Consider the following 12,766-nt stretch of genomic DNA (forward strand, 5'->3'; position numbering starts at 1 on the left):
GCATTTTAGGGCTCTACAAAGATTAAAGAAAAATAATTCATTCTTTATATCAATACATCTTTCTTAATTGCTACATTCCCCTACTGCAATTAAAATTACTCCTTTGGAGACAGATCTTAACAACTATCACAGTAATTAAGAGTTTGGAGAAAGGATACCCTGTTTAAAATCCATTTACAAACTACACAACACTGGATAAAGTATTTAATGCCTCTGTGCCTCAGTTTCCCTGTCTATAAAATGGGAGATAATAATATTAGGATTAAATGAGTTAGAATTTCTGCATGGGACAGTCAGAACTCATAACTATTAGATCAAAATAATTTTAATGAAATCAGAGTGCAACCCAAGTTGACAACAACATCTAATATATCCTTCCAAATATTTTCATAAGGCTTTCAGTATTTGAAACAGATCACATCCTATATTTAAGGCTGGGCTTTGCTGCTGGAACACTTTTGCTTATAACTGGTGAGCTATTAGAAAAGTGCCTTGTCAAAGAATGCAGTTTCCATATATCAAGATCTTCCCTTTAAGCACTAAAATTTTAATTTTTATACTGCATAAAAATATTTGTGAATGCTTAAAACATTTTTCTGGCTTGATACACATCATTTTCCACCTACTCTACCATCACAATGATTTGATCTATTTTTAAGTCAATTATGGCAGTAAATGTCACCATGTGGTAAAAGTTGGCAATGATCTAAAACACTTAAAAAGCTACTAGGCTTTTCTGTAGTCTTATTTCTCTGCTGTTTTATATACTCCCATATCCTTGCTTGATGTCAAACCATCACCTTTGAATTCACATTCTTATCAAAGGGTCCTCCTGTAGCAAGTATTCTTTCATTTACGTAAACTGGGGTAATGTGATATGGAAACCTTGAGAGGAATTCTTTTTTGCCAGATCTAACACTTTCTATTCATTAATTTCATCTATTTATTTTTTGACAACCCATTTTACAGATGCAGAACATAAAGTTCTAAGAAGATAACTAGTAGCTGAAGGTCACAGAATCATTAAGTAGTAATATGAAGATTGAACCTAGTGTGTTAGACACCAGGGTGTTAGAAAGCACTCCCCTCTTCCCAGTGCACACACCCATACTTCACCCCACCACAAACAACATGCATCCAGGCACCTTTGCCCCACAAATAGGAAAAGCTGGGCAACCTTGGAAGAAGTTGTGTAAATTGAAGCTCTCATTTCTCCCCTAAGAAGCTCAAGTTGTTATGTAAGAATGGCCTATTCCAGGTAAGTTGTCTTGCTGTAACTTTGAAGTGAAAACAATGCTCCTGATAAGAACAGACACATCCAGGGTCTCCCGTTGTGTGTGATGGAGCCTCTATTAATGGAACTGGTGCTGATTAATTTCACTAACCTACTTGATGCCTTCTGAGTTTTCTAGCAAATGCCTCTGAATGTGGGAAACTGCTTTTTTTGAAACAGCCAATCCTCCTCTATTGTTGTGAGGTTATTATAGTTCAGCGTGTGGCCAGGTCTCCAATTTCAATAGCTGGGTGGTGTCTGATGACAAGCCAACACTAACATCTTTCAACTTCAGATTTTAACATTTCAGTGCCTAAAGTGGATTAAATTATTGTGACCCTAATCATTTGCTTTTTTTTTTTTTTTTACTTTTTACATTTTCTAATTATTTAAAACTTGTAATTATTTCTCCACCTCTCCAAATAGCCTTATGGACAAAGGATTTTGTATTTCTATTTGCAAAACAATGACAGGGGATCTTTTGCCTGCCAGGGTTAAACACTCCCTAAGTAGTAAATCATGCTGGAAAGGTAGCCTGGGAATGTCATTAAATGTAGGAAGGCAGTGATCCAATTAGGACTTTCTTTTCTGGGCAAATACAGTCTCATCAGGAAACTGCAAAGTAAATATAGGACAGGCACCTAGGAGAAGGAATGTTGCCATCCCAGATGCCTCAAGAAGTTCCCAGCTGAAATGCTTCCATTCCGTTTCCTTCCATCTATACTGGCACAGATTTATCATGGACAACTCTGCCTTGAATTACAAACTCCCTAAATGCAGGGTGGACCTGAGTTCATCTTTGTCCTACCTTCCCCACACTAAACATGATCCCTTGGATACAGTATTCATTCTATTCCTCATTTAAGTATTAATTGGACACCTACTTTATGGCAGATACAACACTAGACTCTGGAGAGTCAGCCTTGAATGTTTTGCTGAATTGTCAATAAAAGGGAAACATGAAAATACGAGGACATCATCCAACAGGGCTGCAGGAATGTTTCCTTTTGCTCTGCTGGTGATAATTTTTAATTAAATCTGCATAGGCATTAAGTGACAGAGCCAAAATGACAGAAGGCTCACAGCCTCCAAGAAGCTTCCAAAATGAGTTCCTGCCTGGCTAGAAGGGCTTCCCTGCTGCCTGTGTCACAGGGACTTGCTGGCAGGGAGCAGGCCTGCTTGGTTCACAGTTCCCTTCCCAGCATCCGGTGACATATTTCCCGTCTCCTTCTGCATCATGTGCTCAGTGAACATTATGAGCTCTTTATCTTAATGACGAAAGGGGCATTTCGATAACCACTTTCTGAACAGCAGTGATTCAGAATCTAGAACAGGGACCTAAAATTAAATGGGCGTAGGTTACTTAATGTTAAAGAGCCTTGAACATCTGAATAACAGCCACTAATTGCTTGCTATTTTAATAAAATGGTATTAGCTCTAATGAGTCAATTTATTTTCAAAAAAAAAAATTGGAGCATACATCAAGAGCTAAAGATGGGTTTTAGCTGAGTGGTAATGGTCTCTTGGGACTTATGGAAGAAGCAGGAACAGTTCAACCTGAGGGTAGCATCTTCCTGTAGTTCAACAGATTATGTCTCTGCCTTTGATAAGTTTGAGAGTCATCCAGGGGACTTGCTTCCAGGATTTCCTCTCTTCACATTTAGGAATCTGACAGCTTGATACTGCCACAAGTTCAAAGAACCATAAATAATGATGCAGGTTTTTTCTATTCTCTCAAATTCAAAGAGCTTACTGTACAGAATTGAGTCCCACTCAAAAGCTGCAGGACTTTTTCAGTGATGACACTGGGAATTTCAGGCAGCTAAGAAATCAACTTTAAGGATGCCTTTATCTTAATCTTTATCTTAAATACAAAATCAAACTACTTAGGTGATAGTTATGTCTATGAGCAATTAAATCAGAAGCAGCTGACAAAAAGGTTGTTGCAGGCTCCACCTTTAGGCAAAGGTCATTTAATTAGGATTCACAAATCGTAATAAAGGAGAACCCCTGAAATAGAATGTGATAGTTAATGCTTATGGGCATTGTTTACTAGAATATGAGTCCACAGCCTTCATCATTCTCACAGATCCATGAATTATGATAGCATTAAGAAAAACTTCCTTTCTGTCCTCCCCCCTCCCTCCTTTCCATTCTTTTGTTCCTTCAATTTCTTCATGAAGATCCAAGGCTATACTGATTCTCACAAGATGAATGGCTGATCTTTAGAAACTAGGGACCTGTTCAGTGTGAATTTTGTATACACTGTTTTGTCTTCAGTCTTATGTTGATAATGTTGATAGGTGGTTGCTTTTACTTGATGACAGATAAGGAACAGCAGTGATAAGCTTAGCTCTCATTCAAACTTAGTTTTTTCTGTCCACATCACACTTGTCTCACTTTTACTGTTTCCTCCCATTGCCAACACCCTGAAATGAAATTACATGGTGAAGGGGAAGGATGGTAACAAAACCAAAATCATCTCAGATTGCTTTCAAATCCTACAATACTTTATGATGAAAACTACTTTTTCTCTATAATCCACTGGGCTGGGCTTCTTTCCTTCACCATTGTATCTTCCCTGTCCCATGGCCTACTTTGCAGCTGAGGACAGCAACCATTGACTGAGCCCCTACTAGCCCCCAGAAACTATGTGCTGGGAATATCAAAGGAGGATGGCAGGTTCTGCTCTGAAACCTACATCTCACATGGGAGGGAAACACAGTCTGCTGGTGAGTACTTTCATATTAAAAAACATTGAGGACTTGAAGGAAGCTACACAGATGGCCAATAAGCACATGAAGGCATGTTCATCATCGTTTGCCATGGGGGAAGAGTAAATCAAAGGCATGAGATGCCACTTTCAGACTCACTAGAACAGACACCTTCAAAACCAGACAAGTTACCTTTTTGAAATAACAAGTGTGATTTCAAATAACAAAATAAAAAAGTGCTAGAGATAAAAGAAAAGGACAGGGCTAAACTGGAATTCACATAAACGCTGGTAAGAATGTGGTGTAGTTGGACCACTTTGGAAAGCAGTCTGACAGTTCTTCAAAGTTAAACTCAGATTTACCATGACTCAGCAATTTCATTTCTAGGTCTACAACCAAGAGCACTGAAAGCATGTTCTAACAAAAACTTGTATATGAATGTTCATTAGAACCATTATTCATAATAGGCAAAAGGTAGAGAAAACCCAAAGCTCATCAACTGATGAATGGATAAGCAAGATGAGGCTCCTATTATAGTAAGGCAAGATGTTAAAAACAGAAGCTGGAAGTAGTGGTAGTGAGGGTTACCTACACTCCCCTATTATGTATCATTCCTTTTGCTTTTCATATTATTCCAAAGTTAATGACTATTATTATTCATCATGCCTAACATTTAGGAGACATAGTATTTCCCAGCTTTAGTTTTGCTCTGAGATGAAATGTTCTTTTTGATTGACCAAATGGAAGATAAAAAATAATACATTATGATACACTATGCACATCAATTATTCAGGGAGAGCAGAAGCAAACAGAGATGCTAGCATCCAATTGAAAAGGACAAAGGACTAAGCTTTGGCACCATTAAAATAAAACCATCTGTAGTTCCTTGCACAATCATGTCATCACCAAACAAAAATTAACAGACAAATGGAATAAAGGAGGACTTGTGTAAGCTGTTAATCAGTCTTTTCAGGCTGATTACGCATAGTACAATTATGGATGCAAAAGAAAATCATGCAAGATAGAGACTGTCCCCCAATACCAATGCTCACACCCTTTTACTTTAAAGTTGCCACTTCAGTATTTCTAAAACTAAATTTGTTTATATAGTGTAGATTTAGTTGTGAGATACAAAACATTTGTTTATATGTTGCTTTTTCTGAGAACTGATCTTTTCTGATGTTCATAGTTTCATACATTGCAATAATGTAGTTTGTTTATTGAACATCTCTGTATATCATATACATACACATATCATATACACATACATATCATATACATTTTAAAATCTCAAATAGAAAATGATGTAACTAAGTTAGTAAGAATGCTCATCTGTATAGATTTGCATCAAGATAACCTCTTATTTTGATAATTTGTGGTCACTTTTGATGATACCAAGTCACTTCTTGGTATAATTAAGGTAGAAGTAATTACATAGTTTAAATGTTAGATCATATAGCTTATATTCTTGAACTTTCTGTTTTTTAAAAAAAAATCCCTTTATAATGGGTTTATGTTACTATACTTACTCAATTATTAACAATCATTACAGACAACATTCCCCTCTTTGCTCCGCCTCCTTTAACAACAATGTTTCTGGAGGTCAGGTATATAGTATTAGTAATCCTTGACTGATATGATACTGCTCTGACACACGCATGCAGAGTAGTACACTTACCTGGCTTTACAAGGCCCGACTTTGACTCTTTCTTGTAGCGAGCTGACTGGATGCCTCCTTCACCAGCCACTCCAGTTGTGCACTTCTTTCTGGTAAAGTCCTCATCACTCCCAGGGCAAAAGCCAATGGGGCTGTTTCCTGTGTCTGAGGGCGTCTTCACTGGAGATACTGACTGGCTACTAGGACAGCCTGTGTCATCTAGAAGACAGGAAGCAGTAAGTGCCTCATGACAAGCAGGAAATCAATGAGGGCAAGGAAAAGGTGCGCATTGTACCCACACATGTGCATACATACACTTATGCTCCTACACACTGGGACTCTGCTTACTAGGGCCCAGGTTAAATTCTTATGATAACTCTCCTTTTATTTTTCCACATTTTGGCCACTCATTAGAAAAGGAAGTAACAACTATTTCAGGACAATATTTTAAGGAACATCTTACAAGATTTAAAAAAATTATTTATTTAGAAAGGCAGAGAGACAGAGAGTTATAAAGTATTCTTATCACACATAAATCTGTAATGTTCATCTTGTCAAAACCTAAAGACATGCCTATCTTAACTCTTCCCATAGTATAGGTCTGAGTCATATCTGTCTGTAGATTTTTGGCACGGGTTAGTAATAGAGTTCATAAGACCAACCCAGGATCATTAATGTAAACTCTTCAGAGTTGTTTATGATAGGAAAATAGTTGCTTAAACATTATGAACCATACACGTTTTTTGATCACTGACCCAGAGTTTGATAGATAAGACCTCTGGCTTTCAGAGTCCAAGGAAACAGAAAGAAGTGATCTTGCTTCACACACAACCAAATTTCTCCGGGAGTAAACTGTTAAAATGAAAATGACATTCAGATGAGAAGCACTGCCTTGCACTGCCCTAACTTTCAGGTAAGAGATTATTACCAGGTTCATGATTTTAAGCCAACATCCATGAGGTTTATTAGGCACACAGCAAAGTTGTACTGTGGACTTCTACACATGCTTTCCATATTTTTGAAAATAATTATGATGGTTTATTCTCATGACCCTTAATGAGGAGGATACTACTGGAATTTAAAGCCAAATCAGTATAATTTAAAAGTATGCCTACTCAAACTAGTGGGTGGTATTCATTATTAAATAATTCTTTATTATACAGAAATGTTTCTTGTAGCCTGAGTCATTGTGTGAGTAAAGACATTCAGTACCAACAATTTTCATGACAATTAAATTTTTATGAAAATTAAGGGAACTAAAATAATTTGCTATTTATCAAAGGCTATCTTAAGACTCCATAGCTGGAATAAAGACAGAAACAGAACTGGGTCTGAATAAAATATGCTGATGGACTAAATTAGGAGGACTAGAATCCATCATTTTTGGCCTTTATTCATTTTTTTATAATGAAATATGCCAGTTTCTTGGAGAAAGTGAACTTGCACTAATAAAATGATTTATTTCTCTAGATGTCTATCTTTGACTCTGGGACATATTAGGTACATTTATAACCACCCTAGTCTGTTTCTGGAAGAGAATGGTTTTCAGTATACTGTTCATGATTTTGAAACATAATCTGCACTTCCCCAAGTCCTAAAGGAACTCTGGCCCTGAAGTACAGTGAGGAGAACCCTCTTGGCTGCTCTTGCCCAACTATTTCATCACCTGCTGTCCCAGAGTTTCCCTTACATTTGCAGGTCTCAAGTTTCAACCCAAAGAAATCTGAGTTTCTGTCTAGAGGTGAAAGGCTGCTAATTATTTCCACACATTCCAGTAATTTTACAAGGCTCAACAGGCCTTCACGTTGCCTTAGGAGAGATTTTCTTTTGATTCCTATCCCAAAGCAGATAAATTCAAACAAATCAGGTCTAATCATTTGAAACTACCTTTAAAATTATTTCCTTATGAGTCACTTCTGTGAACTACCTCTTGTAAAAGACAGATGGCTCAAATAAATAAAACTACCCTAAAAAAGTCATTTTTCTTCAAAACTCTCAGACTCAAGGGGATGAAATTAGAAAATGTCCAAATGTGTTTTATTTGGTTCAATTCCATTTTCTGGAGTTAAATAAGAAGGAATTGGTAGCTTTGGGATCCGCAAGGAGGGAAGGCCTACACTTCCGGGAATGGAGAGGCCTACTTCCAGGGAAGAAAGTCCTTGTTGAGGTCCCTGCAGGTGCCTAAAGGTCAACCAATGAGGATCAGACACGCCTCAACCTTTAACTCCCATGCCCTGAATCTATAAAAGGAGCACTCCCAATCTCTGACGTGTGACTTCCCCGGCTCCTGCTCTGTTGTTCTGTTGGGACCGGTGAACCTCGCTCGGGAGCGGAACCCCAATAAAAGCCTGTGAATTAATCAATTCATCTGCCTGGGAAGATCTGTTACACGCCGGACACCTTACAGGAATATGTGCATACCATATTTTCAGTACTAGTAATTCCAAAAATTACGTGCTAGGTTCTGGTTAAAACCTGGGAGCTGCAGGCCAGTTCATGGTGCAGAAGATTAATCTTCCACCTCCCCTGTGACACCAAGGAGCCCTTCTGAGCACTGGTTGATCCCAGCTGCTCCACTTCTGATCATCCTGTTCCCTGCTAATGGACCGGAAAAAGCAACGGAAGATGACCCAAGTGCTTGGGCCCTGACATCCGCGTGGGAGACCAGGAAGAAACTCCTGGCTCCTGGCTTCAGCCTTGTCCAGACCCAGCCATTGCAGCTGGGGAGTAAATCAGCTGGTGGAAGATATCTCTCTCTTTGTCTCTGTTCCTCCCTCTGTAATTCTGCCTTTCAAATAAATTAATTTAAAACAAAACAAAAACAAAGAGAACCACAAACAACAACATCAAAACCCCTGGGAACGGAAATTATTTGCAATGGCAGCAGTGTGGGAACTGTAGTTGTAACTTTCCTCTGGAGTATGGTGCCCTACAGGTCATCTGCAGAGGCAAGGAATGAGGAGATGAATACCCAAATAAATCTTTCAGCATTTCTTAGAGTATTTGAATCACCACGTAAATGTCTCCTAATTGTCTACTTTATATTGAGGGTGAAGACAGGAATATAAGACATGGTCTTTCATTGGTTAAACAAGTATGTAGCAAGAACTGGCACTGAAACACCCACAGGTACTACACCTAGTCTCCATGCTGATGGAATTTATAAATGAGCCCAAAGGTATATGTGTATCATTTATGGTACAGTTCTTATGAAGTGGCACATCTATTAAAGTAAATTCATTACAAAAAAATTGGTGAGTTACCAGAAAAGCCTGGTTTGCCTGTGGGCAAATAACACCAACATGACCACAGGGATCTGGTTTTGGAAGGAGTAAGGCCATGAGTTTACTTACTCTACAGGCTATATCTTAAGTTAAGTAGGACTCCGACAAAAGCACAGAGCTTCATGTGCCAGTCATCTGGTGCAGTAGATGCAGAGGTGGTTACGTTTCCAACAAGTCTTGCTGAGGGCCAGTTTTCTGCCCTCCTCCCCTCTCTTCCTCTTTTTGGCCACAGATGAAAGCTGACCACCCATTCAGATGAAGATAACACTCCTTTTCAAAATTCCATGTACAATTCTGTTAGCTCACATTTAGTTCCAGACTTTAAGAATGATGACAACAAACTGATGTCCCTTCATTGCTCATATCTAATCTTACCACATACTAACCTGCCTGTGCACCAAGCACAGAGTAAGAGATTCATTTATTAAACCTGCTTCAGTTAAACTCGTTGAATGTACCTTTTGTTTCCTGTTACTATCCTGTCTGCTCAATCTGCCCTATAGAAAATACAGATTTAGAGGCATGGTATTTATAATACCAGCTTTTATAAGTTATGTTAATATAAAGATACTATTGATAATAAGAATTTCTAATGTGACACCATGGGGAAACTTTCTGGGCAGGAAATTGCATAACTATTGAATGAGATATTGCAAAAATGAGGGATGTTTCAAATTTCCAGAAGAACTCCTGAAAAAGGTAAATACATTTTAGCTTGATTTTGCCCTAAGGGAAGCCTTGCTCCAAGGCATTGGGAAGAGAATGTACAAGACTGGGTTTATAGGCTGACATTGTGACATAGCAGGTTAAGCTGCCACCTGGGACGCTGGCATCCCTTATGGGCACCTGTTCACGGCTGCTCCACTTTCCATTCAGCTCCCTACTAATGGCCTTGGAAAGCAGCAGAAGATGGTCCAAGTACTTAGGCCTCTGCCATACACATGGGAGATCCAGTAATACTCCTGGTTACTGACTTTGGCCTGGCCCAGCCCTGGTTGTTATGGCCATTTGGGGAGTGATCAGTGGATGGAAGATATCTCGCTCTCTGTTTCTCCCTCTCTATATATAATGCTGACTTTCAAATAAATAAACTTTTTTTAAAAAAGACTTGGCTTACTAGAGAGGGAGGAATTAAAACATACATCACACACATACACACACACATGCACACATGTGCTCACACACACAGCTCTTACAAGTTGAGTTTTTCATATTTCTTTCTCCATTACTCATAAGTGTAAGTATCATTTTATGAAAAAGAAACAGGGACACCTCACAGGTTTTACACAGTGTGATCCAAGTGAAAAAAAGGCTTAATTCCTTTTTGTGGTCAATTATTCTAAATCCCTCTAAGATGAAGTAACCATCATCAAGACCACATCTAAATGATGACTTTCTATAGTGAAGGACACTGATTGATACTTCCTTCCCTATTTCAATAAGAAGTAAGTTCTTTTGTCTTGTTCATTTGTTCACAGAGTTAAGGGTATTGGAAAGAATATTCACACACGGAATTCTGGAAGTTGTGGTCTACTTAAAATACTGTAAACTTTTATACGTATGGAATAGTTTTTGAATCTCATTAAGGAGAAAAATGATGCTAAGGTATATAAAGACAGATGAGAGGAACAGGCAACTATCATAATTTTATAGCATGGATATTATTAAAAGACAGATTTTTAAATCTCTTTTCCCTCTCTCTTTAAGCACAACCTCTTTGAGAAAGTGACATACAATTCATACTTTTACAATTACTTACAATTCTTAAAAATATGAAACTACTTTTAAAAATTTTTGGATCTTGTTTTACATGTACTAAAGCAACTTTCTAAATTAAATGAATTTGAAAATCTGCTGTTGAGGTTTTTAAAATTTTAACTTAGTTTTTTATTAGACAGTAAGTCTCACTGTGGGAAATCCAGAGTGCAGCAGAATGCAGAGAAGTAAATAAAAAAATAAGAGGATATTTTCCTACAATTGAGTTAGAAAAATATTTAACAATTTGGCATATTTCATTAATCTTTTAAAAATCAATATGATCTTGTTTTATCAAAATCTGAGCACATATTATAGTTAATTTCATTACTCTTTTTTTTTAAAAAGATTTATTTGTTTGAAAGGCAGAGTTACAGACAGAGAGAGGGAGAGAGAGAGAGAGAGAGGTCTTCTATCCATCGGTACCCTCTCCAAATGGCTGCAAAGGCCAGAGCTGGGCCAATCCAAAGCCAGAAGCCAGGAGCTTCTTCGGGGTCTCCCACATGCATGCAGGGGCCCAAACACTGAGGCCATCTTCCACTGCTTTCCCAGGCCATCCAGAAAGCTGGATCGGAAGTGGAGCAGCCGGGACACAAACTGGCACCACAGGCATAGGCTTAACCTACTATGCCACAGCGCAGGCCCCGATTTCATTACTCTTATCTTTGAAAATTTCTCCCTGGAACTTGTTAGACTGGAAAGAAAGAAGCTATAAAAATATCAACAGGAATGAACACAAAGAGGACCCCCCCCATTGGCCAAAGACAGAATAATATGAGTATCCAAAAGAATAACAAAGTGAAATGATTGGAAATATAAAATAATCTATGAATTCATAGTCATATAAAAAATAGGGCCGGCACCACGGCTCACTAGGCTAATCCTCCGCCTTGCGGCGCCTGCACACCGGGTTCTAGTCTCGGTCGGGGCGCCGGATTCTGTCCTGGTTGCCCCTCTTCCAGGCCAGCTCTCTGCTGTGGCCAGGGAGTGCAGTGGAGGATGGCCCAAGTGCTTGGGCCCTGCACCCCATGGGAGACCAGGATAAGCACCTGGCTCCTGCCATCGGATCAGCGCGGTGCGCCAGTCGCAGCGCACCCGCCGCGGCAGCCATTGGAGGGTGAACCAACGGCAAAGGAAGACCTTTCTCTCAGTCTCTCTCTCTCACTGTCTACTCTGCCTGTCAAAATAAATAAATAAATGAATGAATAAATAAATAAATCTAAGAAGGGAAAGGCCTCTATGTCTCCCCAAATTCCCAACCCTCTGGAAATCATTGGAAGAGATTCAGGGACTAATTCTTGGCAATTAAAAGGGAAGAATCAGCATATATCCAGATTGTAAAAGTGTCCCTATACAAACTGTATTTCATTCAGCATAACTGAAATCATTCACTGATGCTGAAAAGCTCTTCCAGGGCTGGGTAAAGCATCCCATATGGGCACCGGCTCAAGTTCTGGCTGCTCCACTTCCTATCCAGCTCTCTGCTATGGCCTGGGAAAGCAGTGGAAGATGGCCTAAGTGCTTGGGCCCCTGCATGCATGTGAGAGACCCCAAAGAAGCTCCTGGCTTGGCTCCTAGCCTTGGGTTGGTGTAGCTCCAGCCGTTGTGGCCAAGCAGATGAAGACCTCTCTCTCTCCTTACCTCTCCTCTGTCTCTGTGTTAACTCTGACTTTCAAATAAATAAATAAATCTTAAAAAAGAAAAAGAAAAGGTCTTCCTTATCAGAAGGATTCTGATTAATCAAAGTAGATAGAAAAACAGAAAATTCTTGTTTTGCAGCCTCTAATGAAATAATTGATTTAGGCGACAAAAATCATGGATGAAATAATGAGACAAGAGGCTAAAATAAAGTTCCCAGAGGAGCAATCGGGCCTTACCCAAAGGTACCCACTGAGGATTCTTACCATCAAGAACAGTGGACAACGGATATTATGCATCTGCAGATGGGATATGAGAGGAAGCACTCAGATTTCCCTAAAAGTATTCCTTATTCCTGGAACACACACACACATGCACACACACACACACACACAAAATGCCTTCAGATTTAATGAACATTTTAAAACTAATATCTACCTCACAA

The 12,766-nt window shown here is 38.9% G+C and overlaps 1 protein-coding gene across 12 annotated transcripts in view; it reads right to left on the reverse strand.

The window, feature by feature from the left end:
- The window catches only part of SYBU (syntabulin), a 131,303-nt gene that overhangs the window by 44,122 nt on the left and 74,415 nt on the right, over nucleotides 1-12,766 (reverse strand). For all 12 annotated transcript variants that reach the window (XM_051843979.3, XM_051843980.3, XM_051843982.3 and 9 more), the window contains one exon: nucleotides 5,666-5,863. In XM_051843979.3, the coding sequence (XP_051699939.1) occupies nucleotides 5,666-5,863 (198 nt within the window). The remainder of the gene's footprint in view (nucleotides 1-5,665; nucleotides 5,864-12,766) is intronic.

This window comes from Oryctolagus cuniculus, chromosome 6, assembly GCF_051225735.1.
Source record: "Oryctolagus cuniculus isolate XC-2025 breed Fujian yellow rabbit chromosome 6, ASM5122573v1, whole genome shotgun sequence".
Classification (NCBI taxonomy): Eukaryota; Metazoa; Chordata; class Mammalia; order Lagomorpha; family Leporidae; genus Oryctolagus; species Oryctolagus cuniculus.